Raw genomic sequence first — 20048 nt, forward strand, 5'->3', positions numbered from 1 at the left:
TGTCAATACACCTGTAATTCACTGACGTTGTCAAACTACCCAAAATGGACAGTAATCGTTTTGGGAACAACATATTAAACTGTTGTGTACCCTGGATATGTATTTGACTGATAAACATCAATTTTAGTCCCACTACATCTCTAAAATCCATTAGTTTCTTAACTATGAGTACATATCTTAGAAGGTCTGCAATTTACACCTACAACAAGAACAGCTTCTATGGCCAAGTTGGTAAGGCACCTCACTAGTAATGAGGAGATCATAGGTTCGAATCCTGTTGGAAGCATTTATTTTTTCCATTTACACTCACACAAACCCAACCCAACCCAACCCAACCCAACCCAACCAGACTCCGCACCACCACCACCATATCTAGCGGAGACTTCGTGTTAAGGAGTTTTATTCTTTTTTTTTTTTTTTCAGTTTGTCCCACATCTCAGTAATGTTCAAGGGCCAGACTGCATTGGTGACTGGTGGGTCACGAGGAATTGGATTAGCTCTAAGTAAGAAATTAGCATCAGAAGGAGCTACAATTACCCTACTTGCACGAGACGAAAAGAGACTACAACAATCACTAGAAGAACTATCTACTTCACATGGTCAGCAACATTCATATCAAGCACTTGATCTACTTCGGTTAATTGAACATAAACATCAACGTCACCAACATCAACATGATGTGTATTTGGGATCACCTAGTATATTAATCAATTGTGCTGGTGTTACTAATCATTCATTGTTACATCAAACAACAGTGGATGAAATATTCAATACTATTAATGTGAATCTAACTATACCTATAATATTAAGTCAAATGGTAGTGAAGAATATGATTAGGAATAAGAAACTTAATCCATCGATATTGAATATTCTGTCAGTGTTATCAATGACAAGGTATTTCATTCCAGGGACATCGGTTTATGCTGCTTCGAAAGCAGGATTATTGGGATTCAGTCAGAGTTTATCACATGAATTGAAAGGAAGAGTTCGTGTGAATGCATTGATGCCTGGATTAGTTAAAGAAACAGATATGGGATCTAATGTGAATGCAGATGTTACTGTGGTTTCAATGGAATCGGTTGTTAATGAAGCAATGAGAATATTACGAGATACTACGATAAATGGACAATGTATAGTTTTAGATAAATAGTATATTAGAAAGTTTGCATTTTATAAGGAATACGTAATTTAATATATCAGAATGAGGAAGGGGGAAGGGGGAGAGAGGTTAGTAACCAACTGTTTTTAAATAAACATCAGTACCCCAACCAGGATAAGTTTGTACAGTCAACAGTCCTTTTGTACGGGTATCTTCGTCTTCATTTTTATTAATAGTTTCATTGAAAACTTCAATATATTGTTTAGCTAAAGGTAATCCAAAACCCATACCAGCAACTGTATTTCCTGCTACTCCTGGAGGTACATTTAAAGTTTTATAACTATCACCTTCACCAGATTCATAAGTTGAAAATGAATAATCAAATATATGTTTTAATGTTTTAGCAGGTATTCCTTTACCTTTATCTCTAATTCTTATTTCTAAATATTTTTCAGGAGATAATGAAGTAGATATAGTAATTTGTACTGGTTCATTTATTTTATTTTCAATTTGAGCTCTAAATGAATTTTTAAAAATTTCCATAAAAATATAATCTAAATGATATTCAATATATGGGAAATTCAACATTTCTTCAGGTGATTTTCTTTTCAATTCAGGTTCTGCTTGACTCCAATAATTTAAAGGATATAAATTTGTATCAATACTTACATTAACTGATTGATCATATTTCATCATAGTTATATCATTAACAATTTCAGCATTTTTCTTAATTATATCAGGAATATGTAACATTTTAATAACACCATTATATTTGCCCCCTTTAACAAATTTCAGGGGATCATTAAGAGTTCTAGTTAATTCAATATGTTGATGAGCAATTAATCTCATACTTATTCTTTCTTTCAAGTGTTGATCCAAAAATTCCGTTATTGTTTTCGTACTTAAAAGATGACTTACTTCAGTTAAACCTTTAGATAAACTAGGTAAAGTATCAGCATGAACATCAATAAATTTAGTTAAAACTTCTTCAGAAAACTTGAGATTTTCTTCTAAAGTATGAGGAGTATAAGTACTTGCAATTAATAAACTTGACATAGTTTGTAAATAAATATTATAACTTTCCAGAATTGAAGGGTTAAGAACAACTAAATAAGGTAATTTTCTAAATTCTTTTAATCTTCTAGAATTATAAATTAATAAATGTTCAATAGTCTCACGAGCATTTTGTAAGATGAAATTATTAGATAATTTTGTCAGTTGCAGGTATAATTCTTGAATTGAAAATTGAGGTAATTTCTTACTTGAATAATGAATAATTGGTTGTTCCAACATAGTACGAATTTTATATTCTTCAAGAAATTTCAATTGTTGGGGATGACATTCTTCAATTTCTTTTGATATTGAAATATTTCTAATGGATAGTATAGGACGATATGAATGACGACAAAGCACTTGAAAGGTACTAGTCCTACTTGGTAGAAGAATCATTTTGATACAAACTAGATGTTGTGAAATGAAGGGAAATTATATGAAATGAAAAAAAAAGACAACTAGGAATAAGATCTTCTTCCTGATTTTTTTTTTCTTCTTCTTCTTCTTCTTCTTCTTTATATACTTTTCTCATGATAATTCAAGTCCGGTCGAATGGCTCGCCTTGTAAAAGTCATACAAGAGAAAAACCAAAGGAACCAAAACTTTAAATCATGCAAAGCAAAAAGAAAAAAAAAGAAAACAGCCAACCTTTGTATCGTACGACTTGAACTCTATCACCCACCTATTCAGCCAATCAACGGGAAGGAACCTTTAATATTGATATTTATCTGAGGAATCAAAATGCCAATATCAACTGATACTTGTCCATTATGTATCAATTCAACCGAGGACGAAGAAGAATATTCATGGATTCAATGTTCTCATTGTAAACAATGGTATCATACATCATGTCTTAAAATCCCTGAATTTGAAGTGAATACTATTGTCACTTATCATTGTCCTAATTGTACTTCAAGCCATGGTCCCTCTACTTATAAAAGAAAATCAAAACGAGCTAAAATATCTATTGATTATCAAGCATTAAATGATGGTGAAGCATATGCAGTTGATAAATCAAATCATTTTCAATTAAATAATTTTTTGAATTTTAAAGGTACTCCAAATATTAGCATCATTAATGAATTAACTAAAGATTATGTTTTAGAATCTAAAATGATAAAACCGATTCTTATACCTCAAGCAGATTTAGATAAAAATGGTATGAAATTCCCAATATCAAAGAATAAGATCACCGTGGATTATGTAACTGAATGTTGTGGAGAAGATACCCCACTTGAAGTAATGGATGTCATCTCACAACAAGGAGTATCACCACCATGGAGATTAAAACAATGGAGAGATTATTTTAATACTGAAGAACAATCACGAGATAGAATACGAAATGTTATATCATTGGAAATCTCCAATGTATCTAAATTAGGAATTGAATTCAAAAGACCAACTTGTGTGGAACAATTAGATTTAGTAGATAAGATATGGGATCCATTAGATGAACAACCAAGAAGTAAAGTTACTAAATATTGTTTAATGTCAGTGAAAAATTCATTTACTGATTTTCATATAGATTTTGGTGGTACTTCAGTGTATTATACTATTTGTCGAGGTGCTAAAACATTTCTAATGTTCCCACCTACAGAAAGTAATCTTCAGATCTATGAATCATGGTGTCTTGAACCTAAACAGAATTTCATATGGTATCCTGATCATCTGATTACCAAGAATAAAAAAAAGATATATCCAACAGAAGGATTCAAAGTAACTCTTCAACCAGGTGATTTGTTTATTATACCAAGTGGTTGGATTCATGCAGTGCATACTCCACAGGATTCAGTTGTTATTGGAGGAAATTATTTGACTTTACGAGATATGAAAATGCAATTAAGAATAAATACAGTGGAGAAATTAACTAAAGTTCCTTCAAAGTTTCGATTTCCAATGTTTAACAAAGTATTATGGTTATCGGCATGGTATTATTATAATCATCAAGATGAGTATTTGGAAGATATTGGGAAAAATGAAGATGCAAATGGTATACTAGATTCATTGATTGAACATTTAAAGAAGCATCTAGAATTGAGTAAAACCAATTCGACTGCTAAAAGAAGCATACCTTCGATAATTGGTAAACCTGTTATCTTTCTTGAGAACCTAAAAACGTGGAAAGACAAACTACATAGTTGTTAATATAATGAAATAAAAAATATCTATCGTAAAATTAAAAGAAAACTATTTGAAATGAATATAAAAAAAAATATACAATAATTCATGAACTATAATTGGATGGGTTTGTGTATGTGTATATGGGAATGACATTATTTAAAGATCCAATGGAGTACCCTTTTCTCTGGCAGCTTCACCATATTTCTTAATTCTAATGGCTTGGACAGCAATGAATCCACTGGTGTCAACTGGAGAGAAACCAGTCAATTCATCCATAGAAGATTCAGTTTCATCATATAATTTTTCAGTTTCAGAAGATCTACCCAAAATGGTGACAGAACCTTTATAAGCAGCAGCTCTAACAACACCATTAACGGTGTTTTGGGATGGTTGAATCATAGATCTAACATATTCACCTTCTGGAGTGAAATACATACCATTGTACAAAATCTTAGCCCAAGTTGGAGTAACAAATTGATCTCTAATAGCTCTAACTTCACGATCCAAAGTTAAACCTTCCAAATCAACATGAGTAGATCTCAAGATAGTCAAACCTGGAGTTTCATAACAACCTCTGGATTTAATACCAATAAATCTGTTTTCAACAATATCAATTCTACCAACACCATTTCTTCTTGCCAAAGAGTTGGCTTCAATAAATAATTCAACTGGATCAGTGACAACCTTTTTACCATCATCCAAGATCAATTTAACTGGTAAACCTTTTTCAAAAACAACAGAAAAAGTTTCTGGTTTTTCTGGAGCATCAGTTGGATCAACAGTCAATTTCCACATATCTTTTGGTGGAGTAGTATCTGGATCTTCCAAAATACCAGCTTCAAAAGAAATATGAGCCAAGTTTTCATCAGTAGACCATGGTTTAGCTTTAGTTTGAGCAACTGGAATATTCTTGGAAGCAGCATAATCCAATAAATCTTTTCTACCAGCAAATCTGTTGAAAAATTCTGGGTCTCTCCATGGGGCAATAACAACAACATCTGGTTTCAAAGCATAGAAACTCAATTCAAATCTAACTTGATCATTACCTTTACCAGTACAACCATGAGAGACGGCAAAACAACCATTTTCTTCAGCAACTTTGATTTGAGCTTGAGCAATAACTGGTCTAGCTAAAGAAGTACCTAATAAATAAACATTTTCATAAATGGCATTAGATTGAATAGCTGGGAAACAAACTTTTTCAACAAATTCTTTTCTAACATCAACAACAACAAATTTAGTGGCACCAATGGCTAAAGCTTTCTTTTCAGCAGCTTCGAAATCTTCTTCTTGACCAATGTTGGCTAAAAAGGCAATAACTTCATAGCCTTGTTCCAACAACCAGGCCAAGATAACAGAAGTATCCAAACCACCAGAGTAAGCTAAACAAACTTTTCCTTTTGACATTATGTGAGTATGTATGTGTGAGTAGTTGTTTTATATATATATATATGAGATATATAATAAAAGAAAATTCAATTGATTGATATTGTATAAAAGAGAAAAAGAAAAAGAAAAAGATATAAAAAAAATTTGAAAAGATGAAAAAGTTTTTATGTCCTCTATTTATAGTGAAAATTTATTTTTTCCTTAATTCATCGAATCGTCGAATTAAATGAGTGATTTAAAAAAAATTTTTCATATAAGGAAATAAGTTTAGCGCGGTAAACTCATTTGTCGCTTCGCCAATTACCTAATTAGTCATAATTCTCTTTTTTTTTATTTCATTTGTCCACACGAAAAATTGGTCGTGTACATAAAAACAAAAAAAAAAAATCAAAATAAGGTAGTGCAAAAGTAACAAATAATATTGGTCGTGTGGTAGTGCACATTTTTCTATTCTCGTTTGGTTTGTGAGTCAACTAACCAATCAAAGGTTACAGAGGTACACATGTCATTTATAGATTTAATTATATATGATGAAAGTAACATGAAAAGATTTTATGCAAAATGCTCAAAACTATAATATTGTAATCATAAGATAACAGTAGATTATTTACCCCCACATGTTTATTGAGTACTAAACTTTTCTCGAAATTTATTGCCACATTTTGACAAGGACATAGACGTTTTTAGTTTCGTACTTGGAGCTAGGTCATCTATACATCGGTCAAATACAAGATCTCCACTTAATAGTCGGCTTGATTAATGTGATTATTATTATTTACTATTATTATTCTCCACCATTGAATATGACAAGAAACCCTATTCCCCTCTAAAGGTATCACACCCATGCACCAGTACATTTTCCAAGAATATGACTAAATTAGTCACCCAATGTCTCAGTAGCCATCACGACGACTACTCATGAGGCACCAAAAAGAAAAGAAAAGAAAAGAAAAAATTTTTTTTTTAATTCTTTACATAATCACAACAACAGCAAAAGAAAATTTTCCTAGTCTCTTTCTCTCTCTCTTTTCTCGTTTGATTCAGAGTCATTGTTGGGTAATTAATCATTTTTACTGTTTCTTTTTTTTTTTTTGCAGTTCGATATACATATATATATATATATAATACCCTTACCTCCAACCTTTTCAGATCTGAGTCATAGTGAGTGAGATCGAGGAAATCAGTTGAAAACAAAATTCAAAAGATATCAACAATGGATTCGAATAAGAAGTTAGGTGTTACACATTCAATTCGTGATAAATTAAATTTCCATGATGAAAGATTATGGAAGAGATTCAGTGCTCGAAGATTAGAGCTAATAGATACACTAGACTTAAGTTCACGAAAAGCAAGTGAACAAGAACAAGAGATTAGAAAAGTTTCTGAGATTTTAAGAACAGAATTCAATTATCATTCTTCATATGCACCAGATTTTAACAAATTAGTCCGAGCTGCCATTCAAAGTGTGAGACGAAATAGAAAAAGATCATCGAAAAAGCATTCCGATGAAGACGATTATGATCATTATTCCACAAATTATAAGAAACAAAGACTAGAGGAAAGAAATCAGCATAGTAATAATTTCTTGTCAGAGATTGTTCGTAATGATGAAGATGTGTATGATGTGAATTATAATAAAACCAAAGTATTTACCAATAAAGATAAGGCAAACGATACCATCGATAATATGACCAAACCAAGATTACCACCTTTAAGTAATTTAAGCATGAATGAGACAATTAATATTCCACTGGCATCAAATGCAAAGAAAGTTATCCTCAAAAAAATTGAAACTTCAAAGTCATGTAATGAAAGTGTTAGTTCAAAACTGGAGAATCTACAGTTTTTGGGGAAATCATTCATGGCAACATGTATTGGGTTTGTGTTTGAAAAATCTTTTATTCATGTGAATCAACAATCATTGACTTATTTGAGAAATAAATTAACCAGTGAAAGTTCATTGGCTAAATTTTTCCGAGATTTAGATCCTATAAATACCAACTCGATTAATGATGAAGCAGCTGTGATTTCATTATATATCTTACTAGGGGGTATGGTTAAAGATTTTGGATTTGAAGATATTATGAATCCTATTTGTGAGATTTTGTATGCTAGTGTGTTGCAAGAATATCCATTAGTAGCGAAAAATTCAATTCCTTATAGAAGTGAGGAAAATATGAGAAGAAGCAGTCTGATTGATAGTATAAGGGGCAATGATGATCATTCATTGAGTAAATTAGCGGAAGTTGCAACACATTTACAAATTCATTCAAACCAAAGCACAACTTCAACATTAGTTTCATCTAGATCCATGACTCCTTCAGGAACACCACCACCTCCTCCAGCTCCAGTATCGTCTTCGTCCACGTCTACAAGTTATAAGAAACGAGTATATTTAAAGTTCCTCAACCAAAAATTAGAGTTTTTCTATCCTGTTAGAATTGCAGCCACCCCTAGATTTAATGAATTGTTGGAGAATGCCAAGTCTGCATTTAAGTTGCCAGACACAACCATAATAATAAGACACCATGGTCATGTGATCACAGGAGATTTAGAATTAGAGAGAGTGTTTAGAAGTGAAGAAGATATAATAGAATTAGAGATCACTACACATAACCCAATGCCGATTTATGAGATGCATAGAAGAATGTCACAACAGGTATATAATCCAGTACCCAAACCAACAGCAGCAGCAGCACCACCTCCATCATTACCACCAACTACAGTTCCTTCTCAGCCATCAGTTATGGATTCTCATAGAATAATTTTACCACCACCTATACAATCCAGAGGAGCCATGGGATTTAATTTTATAAGTAATTCAGATGAAGGCGCACATTCGGTTACACCACCACCTTCTCGACCAGCTCTTCTTCCAAAATTCCAACCGTTATTGTAACGGTCGTCTATACGGTTAGCTGTAAATATATATATATATATATATATGTTGAGAGAGAGATCTTGTTCTATTGTACGAGTGATTAGGTAATAGTGAAATAGTATTGACGTCAATTGATCTGCATGATTTTCTTTTTTTTTTCTTTTTTATCTTATTTCCCTTAATGAATGAATGTGTCCCCTTTTTTTTTTGTTGGTGAAATAATTTTTTGTTGCAAATTTTTTGGGTGAGTTGTCTGTAGCCATTGTACACGACCGCGCAGTGAATCTCTACCAACAAAAAAAAAAAATAGGTTAGATTAATTAAACGTCTACACTGCCATTCTCTACAATCAGCATAATAAAATGTTGGGTTCAAACAAACAAAAAAAAAAAGCAAAGCAAAACAAAACAAAAAATTATGGAGGCTGCATCCAATTACTGCAAGGGTATTTCAGATGATCGGTTAGAAGGATAGTCTTCTTCTTTTTGTTTCATTGATTCTTAGAAGTAAGATATCCACATCTCTATAGGATAAGACAATACTAACATCTTAACATCTTCTGAGTCCCTTCTAGTATGTATGTACAAATGGGGCAAAAGAATCACAGTGTCTCTCATTTTATACTTCGCGAACTCCGGAAGTGAAAAAAAAAAAAAAAAAATTAAAAAATGTAAAGCAAAGCGTGTATCGCGTCTAAAAGAAGCATATGCAGTACCACCATACTCAACAAATGTTGTATCGGAATAAATAACGAATTTTATTTATTTCTTTCTTTGTATTGATTTCAAGTGTAACTGAATATCGGGATACTTTATTAATTTAAAACGTTTTCCTTTTGCATTTCTAGTTGACTTGATCTTCCTTTTCTCCCTTTTATTTTTTTGATTTAAATTCAATCAATTCCTCCTTCTTATTTTCTTTTTTTATAATCTTTTATAAAAGAGTTTTGAATTTCCTCAAGTTGGTGTTTTGTTCAAAGTTGTGAATCTAATCAGAATAGTCCTTTTATATACATATATATATATATCAAGAATTGTTCCTATTTCTTTAACTTGTTTCACGTGTTTTCATACTACATTTCCATCAACATTGGTTCTATATTCCTGAACTTTATTATTACTACATTTTTTTTAATTCATAAACTCCGCTTGATTTGATTTTTATTCAATTGGATCGTATCATTATCGTTTTGAAGAATTCCAAACTACATATATAATAGGTATGTTCTTATTTATTTATTTTTTTTTTTCAATTTTTTAAACAGAGAGATCTCATAGATTTGGAAAGACTATACGTATCTTGTATTCAAGGTATCCATGATCATGATCTATAATCGAGTATCTACAACAAAGGTATCCGAGACAATCAACTGCAATACGAATCGGGTGGGAAAAATAAAAATTTTTTAAAGTAACGCAGAACGAAAAAAAACAAACGGGAACGAAAAAAAAAAATAAAATAAAATTTCAAACCCAACAATATCACAAACCAGAATATCATCGAAATTATTTTCCCGTTTGAAAAGAAAAATTCCCTACAATAAAAATCCTTTGAATTTTCATTTAAATCCCTTCTTTCGTATTTTTCCTTTTCCTTTTCCTCATCAAATACTAGTTTTAAAGTTTAGTTCCTTGCCAAATTTATGAGATGCAAAGTATCTCAACCAGCACAACTTACTAACTTACTTGTACATAGACTCCCACGATTACTTTTTAAATATCCTGTTGTAAATACCTTATTTATTCCCAGACGTCATTATTCCTTTAATTTTTCATTTAAAAATATACTAAAGAAAATGACAGACCTTTCCCCAAGTCCAACAGATTCCTTTAATTATACAGAATTACATTCAGCTTTACCAGCACATTTTTTGGGTGGTAATTCCGTGCTTAATGCAGAACCTTCCCCAGTGACAGATTTTGTCAAATCACACCAAGGTCACACTGTTATCACAAAAGTCTTGATTGCAAATAATGGTATTGGTGCCGTCAAAGAAATAAGATCCGTGAGAAAATGGGCCTATGAAACTTTCGGTGACGAAAGAGCTATTCAATTTGTTGCCATGGCCACCCCAGAAGATATGGAAGCTAATGCCGAATATATTCGAATGGCTGATCAATTTGTTGAAGTCCCAGGTGGTACTAACAACAATAACTATGCTAATGTCGACTTGATTGTTGAAATCGCTGAAAGAACCGATGTCCATGCTGTTTGGGCTGGTTGGGGTCATGCCTCTGAAAATCCATTGTTGCCAGAAAAATTGGCTGCATCTCCAAAGAAAATTGTCTTTATTGGTCCACCAGGATCTGCCATGAGATCTTTGGGTGATAAAATCTCCTCAACTATCGTTGCACAACACGCCAAAGTCCCATGTATTCCATGGTCCGGTACTGGCGTTGAAGAAGTTCAAATTGATCCAGCTACAAAATTAGTATCAGTTAGTGACGATGTCTACGCCAAAGGTTGTTGTACATCCCCAGAAGACGGTTTAGAGAAAGCTAAGAAGATTGGTTTCCCAGTAATGGTTAAAGCCTCTGAAGGTGGTGGTGGTAAAGGTATCAGAAAAGTCGATAACGAAAAGGATTTTATCAGTTTATATAACCAGGCTGCCAATGAAATCCCAGGTTCTCCAATTTTCATCATGAAATTGGCTGGTGATGCTAGACATTTGGAAGTCCAATTATTTGCCGATCAATATGGTACCAACATTTCTTTATTTGGAAGAGATTGTTCTGTTCAAAGAAGACATCAAAAGATTATCGAAGAAGCCCCAGTCACCATTGCCAATAAGGAAACTTTCACTGAAATGGAAAAAGCAGCTGTTAGATTGGGTAAATTGGTTGGTTATGTATCTGCCGGTACTGTTGAATACCTTTATTCTTATGCTGAAGACAAATTCTACTTTTTGGAATTGAACCCAAGATTGCAAGTTGAACATCCAACTACCGAAATGGTTTCCGGTGTCAATTTACCAGCCGCTCAATTACAAATTGCTATGGGTCTTCCAATGCACAGAATCAGAGATATTAGATTATTGTATGGTGTTGATCCACATTCTGCCACTGAGATTGATTTTGAATTCAAGTCTCCAAACTCATTAATCACTCAAAGAAAGCCAGCTCCAAAGGGTCACTGTACTGCTTGTCGTATCACTTCTGAAGATCCTGGTGAAGGTTTCAAACCAAGTGGTGGTACTCTTCATGAGTTAAATTTCCGTTCATCTTCAAATGTTTGGGGTTACTTCTCGGTTGCCAACCAATCCTCTATCCATTCTTTTGCTGATTCCCAATTCGGTCATATTTTCGCCTTTGGTGAAAATCGTCAAGCTTCCAGAAAACACATGATTGTTGCCTTGAAAGAATTGAGTATTAGAGGTGATTTCAGAACCACAGTTGAATATTTGATCAAATTGTTAGAGACCCCAGATTTTGCTGATAATACTATCACTACTGGTTGGTTGGATGAATTGATCACCAAGAAATTAACTGCTGAAAGACCTGATCCTATCGTTGCTGTTGTTTGTGGTGCCGTCACCAAAGCTCACATTCAAGCCGAAGAAGACAAGAAGGAATATATTGAATCTTTAGAAAAGGGTCAAGTTCCAAACAAATCCTTGTTGAGAACTATTTTCCCAGTTGAATTCATTTATGAAGGTGAAAGATACAAATTCACTGCCACTAAATCTTCTGAAGACAAATACACTTTGTTCCTTAATGGTTCCAGATGTGTTATTGGTGCTCGTCCATTATCTGATGGTGGTTTGTTGTGTGCCTTGGATGGTAAATCACATTCCATTTACTGGAAGGAAGAAGCGGCTGCCACTAGATTGTCAGTTGATGGTAAAACCTGTTTGTTGGAAGTTGAAAATGATCCAACTCAATTGAGAACTCCATCTCCAGGTAAATTGGTTAAATACTTGGTTGAAAGTGGTGAACATGTCGATGCTGGGCAATCTTATGCCGAAGTTGAAGTCATGAAGATGTGTATGCCATTGATTGCTCAAGAAAATGGTGTGGTTCAATTACTTAAACAGCCAGGTTCCACTCTTAATGCTGGTGATATCTTAGCCATCTTAGCCTTGGATGACCCATCTAAAGTTAAACATGCTAAGCCTTATGAAGGTACCTTGCCATCTATGGGTGATGCAACTGTCACTGGTTCCAAACCAGCTCATTTATTCCAACATTATGATACTATTTTGAAGAACATCTTGGCTGGTTATGATAACCAAGTCATTTTGAATTCTACTTTGAAGAATATGATGGATATCTTGAAGAACAAGGATTTGCCATACTCCGAATGGAGATTACAAATTTCTGCTTTGCACTCCAGAATCCCACAAAAATTAGACGAAGGTTTGAATTCCTTGATTGAAAGAACCGAAAGCAGAGGTGCTGAATTCCCAGCTCGTCATGCTTTGAAACTTATCAACAAGACTCTTGCCGAACCAGGCAACGAATTATTGAAAGATGTTGTTGCTCCACTTGTTTCCATTGCTGATCGTTACCAAAACGGTTTGGTTGAACATGAATACGATTACTTTGCTTCATTGATCAACGAGTACTGTGAAGTTGAAAGCTTGTTCAGTGGTGAAAATGTCAGAGAAGAAGATGTCATTTTGAAATTGAGAGATGAAAATAAATCTGATTTGAAGAAAGTTATCAGCATTTGTTTATCCCATTCTCGTGTCAGTGCTAAGAATAATTTAGTTTTGGCAATTTTGGATGCATATGAACCATTGTTACAATCAAATTCCTCCACTGCTGTTGCCATCAGAGATTCTTTGAAGAAGATTGTTCAATTAGACTCTCGTGCTTGTGCCAAGGTTGGTTTGAAAGCTAGAGAACTTTTGATCCAATGTTCTTTACCATCAATCAAGGAAAGATCCGATCAATTGGAACACATTTTGAGAAGTGCTGTTGTTGAAACTTCTTATGGTGAAGTTTATGCCAAACACAGAGAACCAAAATTGGAAATTATTCAAGAAGTTGTTGATTCCAAACATGTTGTCTTTGATGTTTTGTCTCAATTTTTGGTTCACCAAGATTCATGGGTCGCCATTGCTGCTGCTGAAGTTTACGTTAGACGTTCTTACAGAGCTTATGATTTAGGTAAAATTGATTACCATATCCATGACAGATTGCCAATTGTTGAATGGAAGTTCAAGTTAGCACAAATTGCTGGTTCTAGATACAACGCCATCCAACCAGCCAGTAGTGGTGATGATTCAACTACTATGAAACATGCTGCTTCTGTTTCTGACTTGTCTTTTGTTGTTGACTCCAAGAGTGAATCCACTGCCAGAACCGGTGTCTTGGTTCCAGCTAGACATTTGGATGATGTTGATGAAATTCTTTCTGCTGCTTTGGAATATTTCCAACCATCTGATGCCCTTTCTTTCCAAGCTAAAGGTGATAGACCAGATTTATTGAATGTTTTGAACATTGTTGTCACCAATGTTGATGGTTATTCTGACGAAGATGAATGTTTGAAGAGAATCCATGAAATTTTGGAAGAATACCAAGATGACTTGGTTTTCGCAGGTGTTCGTCGTGTCACTTTTGTCTTTGCTCATCAAATCGGTTCTTATCCTAAATACTACACTTTTAGTGGACCAGATTACGAAGAAAACAAGGTTATTAGACACATTGAACCAGCATTGGCATTCCAATTGGAATTAGGAAGATTGGCCAACTTTGATATCAAACCAATCTTCACCAACAACAGAAACATTCATGTTTATGAAGCTATTGGTAAGAATGCTCCTTCAGATAAGAGATTCTTCACTAGAGGTATCATTAGAGGTGGTGTCCTTAAGGATGAAATCAGTATTTCTGAATATTTGATTGCTGAATCTAACAGATTGATCAGTGATATTTTGGATACTTTGGAAGTTATTGACACCTCCAATTCTGATTTGAATCATATTTTCATTAACTTTTCTAATGTCTTCAATGTCCAACCATCTGATGTTGAAGCTGCTTTTGCTTCATTCTTGGAAAGATTTGGTAGAAGATTGTGGAGATTGAGAGTTACCAGTGCTGAAATTAGAATTGTCTGTACTGATCCACAAGGTACTTCATTCCCATTGCGTGCCATTATCAGTAATGTTTCCGGTTATGTTGTCAAATCTGAATTGTACTTGGAAGTTAAGAATCCTAAAGGTGATTGGGTTTTCAAATCTATTGGTCAACCAGGTTCTATGCACTTGCAACCAATTTCTACCCCATACCCAGTTAAGGAATCTTTGCAACCAAAACGTTACAGAGCTCACAACATGGGAACTACTTTTGTTTACGATTTCCCAGAATTGTTCCGTCAAGCTACTATTTCCCAATGGAAGAAGTATGGTAAAAAGGCTCCAAAGGATGTCTTTACTTCCTTGGAATTGATCACTGATGAAAACGGTGCTTTGGTTGCAGTTGAAAGAGATCCAGGTGCCAACAAGATTGGTATGGTTGGTTTCAAAGTTACTGCTAAGACTCCTGAATACCCACGTGGCCGTTCTTTCATCATTGTTGCCAATGATATCACCCACAAGATTGGTTCTTTCGGTCCAGATGAAGATGAGTATTTCAACAAATGTACTGAATTAGCCAGAAAATTGGGAGTTCCGAGAATTTACCTTTCTGCTAACTCCGGTGCAAGAATTGGTGTTGCCGAAGAATTGATTCCATTATACCAAGTTGCTTGGAATGAAGAAGGTTGTCCAGATAAAGGTTTCAGATACTTGTACTTGACTCCTGAAGCCAGAGAAGCCTTGGACAAAGATGGTAAAGGTGATACTGTTGTCACTGAACGTATCGTTGAAGAAGGTCAAGAACGTCATGTTATCAAAGCCATCATTGGTGCTGAAAATGGTTTGGGTGTTGAATGTTTGAAAGGTTCTGGTTTGATTGCTGGTGCCACCTCCAGAGCTTACAAAGATATTTTCACTATTACTTTGGTCACTTGTAGATCTGTTGGTATTGGTGCTTATTTGGTCAGATTGGGTCAAAGAGCTATTCAAATTGAAGGTCAACCAATTATTTTGACTGGTGCTCCAGCCATTAACAAATTATTGGGTAGAGAAGTTTACTCCTCTAACTTGCAATTGGGTGGTACTCAAATTATGTATAACAATGGTGTTTCCCATTTGACTGCCAGTGATGATTTGGCTGGTGTTGAAAAGATTATGGAATGGTTATCTTTTGTTCCAGCTAAGCGTGGTATGCCAGTTCCAATCTTGGAATCTGAAGATACTTGGGACAGAGATATCGATTACTACCCACCAAAGCAAGAAGCCTTTGATGTCAGATGGATGATTGAAGGTAAACAAGTTGAAGGTGAAGAATTCGAATCTGGTTTGTTTGATAAAGGATCATTCCAAGAAACCTTGTCTGGATGGGCTAAAGGTGTCGTTGTTGGTAGAGCTCGTCTTGGTGGTATCCCTATTGGTGTTATTGGTGTTGAAACTAGAACTATTGAAAACATGATTCCAGCTGATCCAGCTAACCCAAGCTCCACTGAAGCTTTGATCCAAGAAGCTGGTCAAGTTTGGTATCCAAATTCTGCATTCAAGACTGCACAAGCTATTAATGATTTCAACAATGGTGAACAATTACCTTTGATGATCTTGGCCAACTGGAGAGGTTTCTCTGGTGGTCAAAGAGATATGTACAATGAAGTCTTGAAATATGGTTCTTTTATTGTTGATGCCTTGGTTGATTTCAAGCAACCAATTTTCACTTACATTCCACCAAATGGTGAATTGAGAGGTGGTTCTTGGGTTGTTGTTGATCCAACCATTAACGCTGATATGATGGAAATGTATGCTGATGTTGATTCCAGAGCTGGTGTTTTAGAACCAGAAGGTATGGTTGGTATTAAATACAGACGTGATAAATTGTTGGCTACCATGCAAAGATTGGATCCTACCTATGCTGAATTGAAGGAAAAATTGAACGATTCTAAATTGTCACCAGAAGAACATGCTGAAATCAGTAGCAAGATTGTTAAACGTGAAAAGGCTTTGTTACCAATTTATGCTCAAATTTCTGTTCAATTTGCTGACTTGCATGACAGATCAGGACGTATGTTGGCTAAAGGTGTTATCAGACGTGAAATTAAATGGGTCGATGCTAGACGTTTCTTCTTCTGGAGATTGAGAAGAAGATTGAATGAAGAATATGTTTTGAAATTGATTGGTGAACAACTCAAGAATGCTAATAAGTTAGAAAAAGTTGCTAGATTAAAGAGTTGGATGCCAACTGTCGATTACGATGATGACCAAGCCGTTAGTACTTGGATTGAAGAAAGCCATGCTAAATTACAAAAGAGAATCGAAGAATTGAAACTCGAAAGTAAGAAATCTAACATTATTAAATTGTTACAAGAAGATCCATCAAATGCTGCTTCTGTTATGAAAGAATTCATTGATAGATTATCTGATGAAGAAAAGGAAAAATTCCTTAAAAATTTGAATTAAATTTATGTACTATAGATTTTTATTAAATAATTAGATAAAAAAAAAATGTATTTATACTATTTTTATTAGAAATTTCGATTGTACAGTCGTTGCAGTTTTATTTCGCGCTAGTTTGAGCATAATTTTCAGATCAGTGAGTCAAAATTATTCGCACTATTTGCAAAGAAAAGTTCATATTAAGGCGGTCAATATTTTTGATACTAGTGCGCAAAAAATGTTCATATTACGTGACCTCTATTTGTTCATACTGAAAATGTATGATATATGGTATGAACAAAAAAGGGCAGCTAGTTTGAAAGTATTATTTCCGCTGGTGTGAACATTTTGACTCCATTTACTATGAACAATTAATCTCCTTTACTATGAATTAAATTGTCGCACTAGTATTAATAATTTCTTTGAACTTGGTACGAACTGAAAGTAGAAACACTGTAAAACAGGAATAAATTTTTGAATCAGGCGCACGACCTTTTTGCATGTCTGTTTTATGTTCGTTCTACAGTGAAGGCTGGACTGCTCGGCGTTGTTTTTTGTTTTGCGGTGTTCTTCAGAATTTAGGTTCCACCGAGTTAAATTTCTCGAAGTGATTGCAATTTCATGTACGGTAAATACATGATTCTTTTTAACTGATGACCAACTTAGGTGAATACTTTGAGGTCATATTTAAATATGTTCCCAATGATGTTTTGGTTACATTGCTTGAGATCCCACTTCTTCGAGACCAAGTATTAAAGAAACTTTATTCAACCATCCGAATTACTGGTAGACTCGATGGAATTCTTATAAAAGTACATCATGGTCCTTTACTTGATCTAGATCGAATTCCCGTATTGAAAAGTCCTATGGAATATGTGAATTTATTGGAACAACATCAAGCGATAACTCCTAAAGAATTAATTGTCGATGATCCTAGTATTGCACTTCTGTTGGCTCGTCAATATCCGCATAGTTTAAAAGGAGTTGGAGTACATATCAATCTTGATACTAAAGAAAATCATCTACAGTATATGATACAGTTTTTCAAAGAATATAAGAAAACTCCATTTCTTGTCACTTCCCTTGAATATCATTATTTTGGTAATATGGCTCCTTATGATGACGATACTGAAACTGAATTTTATGCGGGATTGAATAATATTACAATTCCTCATGTTGATGATAAAGTTCAAGAAATGTTGATGACGGATATTTTCATGAATGATTTATCAATTGAAAGGTTTCCTAATTTAACATCACTTTCGTTAAGGTATTTGATGTTTCCTGATGATGATTATGATAAATTTCCGGCACGCTTGAAAAAATTGGAAATGCATTTATGTTTGTTTGATCCAATTCCAATGGGTCCACAGAAACCTTCAAATGGGAAACGTTTATTGAAATTAGATTTACCGGAAAATTTAATTGAATTAGAATTAAGATTGCAAGACGACAATAATAGGGGTGCTGCCACAGTTGATATTTCACATCTACTGAAACTTGAAAAGGTGAGTGTTAGTAGTAAGACGTCGGATAATGTACATTGTTATTTGAAACTTCCTTCTAATTTAAAAGAAGCTAGGTTTGAATCAGGACATTTCATGGTAACGAAATTAAACGTTATGTGTCCGAAATTAAATTCTTTACAGATAGAAGAATCAATTATTCAAAAAAAGGAACTTCCTTTCTTGGTAAGATATTTACCAGAAACTTTGCAAAAATTGACTATTCCGATAAAAGCATTTACAGTTCTACCACCTCGTAAGAATATCACGAAGCTGAAACAGGATAAGCAAAAACGAGTCATGTATGAATTAAGAGATCCTCAAATCAAACTACCAAGTAGTCTAAGAGAATTCACTATTTCTGCATTTAGAAATGATTATCCATCTTCTTTCGAAATAGACTTTCAGGTAAATGAATTGCCAAACTTGGAGGATTTATTCACGAGTTTTTGTAGTCAGCTTACTATTAAAGGGAAATTTCCAGTTAATTTAACAAGTTTGCATCTAAATGCATACGATGCGGGTTTGGAGCAATTAAAATTTCTATCTAAACTCACTAAGCTTACTATAACAGGGCTGACGGTGGTTAAAAATTTTACCTTTAAACTTCCGGATTCTTTAAAGTTTTTGGAAATTTCAGAGGGTAATTGGGAAACAATTCATATTGATGCACCTGACCTCAGGGAATTGGTGTTAACGCAACAAAATATACCCGTATTAAATGAGAGTGTTGTAACTTTCCCAGATACTATTAAAAAATTGAAATTACAAGACTGCAATATCATGAAAATTGCTATGGAGTTGCCGGATTCACTAGAGGAATTGGATCTTGAAACAAACCTTCTTGAGGATATTCATTATCTTCCATTAGGATTGAAACGATTGAATATGTCGTTGAATAGGTTAGGAAGTGGAAATTCAATAGCTAATTTCCCGTTATCGTTAGAAACACTTGATTTGTCATCTTGTAAAATAGATGGTGAATGGATCAGAAGACTGAATTTAGCCATTTTGACTAATTTGAAAGAGTTGAACTTGATGTTTTCTTCTTTATATGAATTGAACCCCAATTGGTTACCTAAATCATTAGTTGTGTTGCAACTCAATAGAAGTGGTTTGGTGTCATTAAAGTCTAGATTAACTATGCTTGAAAACCTTGAGCAATTGGATTTAGAAGGAAACGGTATTGGTCATTGTTTTGAAGATTTTAGAAGAAGTGGTAAAATATTCGGTGATGCTATCAGATATGTCAAGTTGAACAAAACTGGGCTAATAAAGCCAACTGCTGATGCAATATTTAGAGAATTGAATAAGAAACCACATTTTGAATTCCTTGATGTTGATATTGGATTAGTTCCTAAAATGAGAAATTCATTCCCATCAAAAGTAAGAAAGATTGGATGTCTGATGGATAACAGACTTGTTTGATAGGGTGAATTGTCTTTCTATAAATTATTTTTAAATAGAATTTCACACTTGGTAGAATGATCTTTACTTGCCATTCCTCTGGGTCGTGTAAATACTCACTTTGTTCGTATTTAACAAATATTTACGAAT

The 20048-nt window shown here is 33.9% G+C and overlaps 7 protein-coding genes and 1 non-coding gene across 8 annotated transcripts; 6 read left to right on the plus strand and 2 right to left on the minus strand. All coding sequences in view use genetic code 12, as the record gives it.

Moving 5' to 3' along the window:
- Window positions 1-213: 213 nt before the first annotated feature.
- CTRG_06349 lies at window positions 214-286 on the plus strand. Its single transcript has one exon. It is a non-coding gene; the product is annotated as a tRNA-Thr (tRNA).
- Window positions 287-442: 156 nt separating this feature from the next.
- Window positions 443-1150, plus strand: CTRG_01002 (SDR family NAD(P)-dependent oxidoreductase; the record flags this gene model as incomplete). Its single annotated transcript, XM_002546174.1, has 1 exon — window positions 443-1150. One exon carries the CDS (start codon window positions 443-445, stop codon window positions 1148-1150), a length of 708 nt encoding a protein of 235 aa, XP_002546220.1.
- Window positions 1151-1228: 78 nt separating this feature from the next.
- On the minus strand, window positions 1229-2548 carry CTRG_01003 (alpha-ketoacid dehydrogenase kinase family protein; the record flags this gene model as incomplete). The annotated part of the gene is made up of 1 exon (XM_002546175.1): window positions 1229-2548. The coding sequence occupies one exon, from the start codon at window positions 2546-2548 to the stop codon at window positions 1229-1231; it is 1320 nt and encodes a 439-aa protein (XP_002546221.1).
- Window positions 2549-2893: 345 nt separating this feature from the next.
- On the plus strand, window positions 2894-4297 carry CTRG_01004 ([Histone H3]-lysine-36 demethylase; the record flags this gene model as incomplete). The annotated part of the gene is made up of 1 exon (XM_002546176.1): window positions 2894-4297. The coding sequence occupies one exon, from the start codon at window positions 2894-2896 to the stop codon at window positions 4295-4297; it is 1404 nt and encodes a 467-aa protein (XP_002546222.1).
- Window positions 4298-4429: 132 nt separating this feature from the next.
- On the minus strand, window positions 4430-5680 carry ARG1 (argininosuccinate synthase; the record flags this gene model as incomplete). The annotated part of the gene is made up of 1 exon (XM_002546177.1): window positions 4430-5680. The coding sequence occupies one exon, from the start codon at window positions 5678-5680 to the stop codon at window positions 4430-4432; it is 1251 nt and encodes a 416-aa protein (XP_002546223.1).
- A 1195-nt stretch (window positions 5681-6875) lies between these two features.
- Window positions 6876-8561, plus strand: CTRG_01006 (uncharacterized protein; the record flags this gene model as incomplete). Its single annotated transcript, XM_002546178.1, has 1 exon — window positions 6876-8561. The coding sequence occupies one exon, from the start codon at window positions 6876-6878 to the stop codon at window positions 8559-8561; it is 1686 nt and encodes a 561-aa protein (XP_002546224.1).
- A 1624-nt stretch (window positions 8562-10185) lies between these two features.
- Window positions 10186-17010, plus strand: ACC1 (acetyl-CoA carboxylase; the record flags this gene model as incomplete). The annotated part of the gene is made up of 1 exon (XM_002546179.1): window positions 10186-17010. The coding sequence occupies one exon, from the start codon at window positions 10186-10188 to the stop codon at window positions 17008-17010; it is 6825 nt and encodes a 2274-aa protein (XP_002546225.1).
- Window positions 17011-17639: 629 nt separating this feature from the next.
- Window positions 17640-19919, plus strand: CTRG_01008 (uncharacterized protein; the record flags this gene model as incomplete). The annotated part of the gene is made up of 1 exon (XM_002546180.1): window positions 17640-19919. One exon carries the CDS (start codon window positions 17640-17642, stop codon window positions 19917-19919), a length of 2280 nt encoding a protein of 759 aa, XP_002546226.1.
- Window positions 19920-20048: the final 129 nt, after the last annotated feature.

The sequence above is a fragment of the Candida tropicalis genome (genome assembly GCF_000006335.3).
Source record: "Candida tropicalis MYA-3404 genomic scaffold supercont3.1, whole genome shotgun sequence".
In the NCBI taxonomy this organism is placed as follows: Eukaryota; Fungi; Ascomycota; class Pichiomycetes; order Serinales; family Debaryomycetaceae; genus Candida; species Candida tropicalis.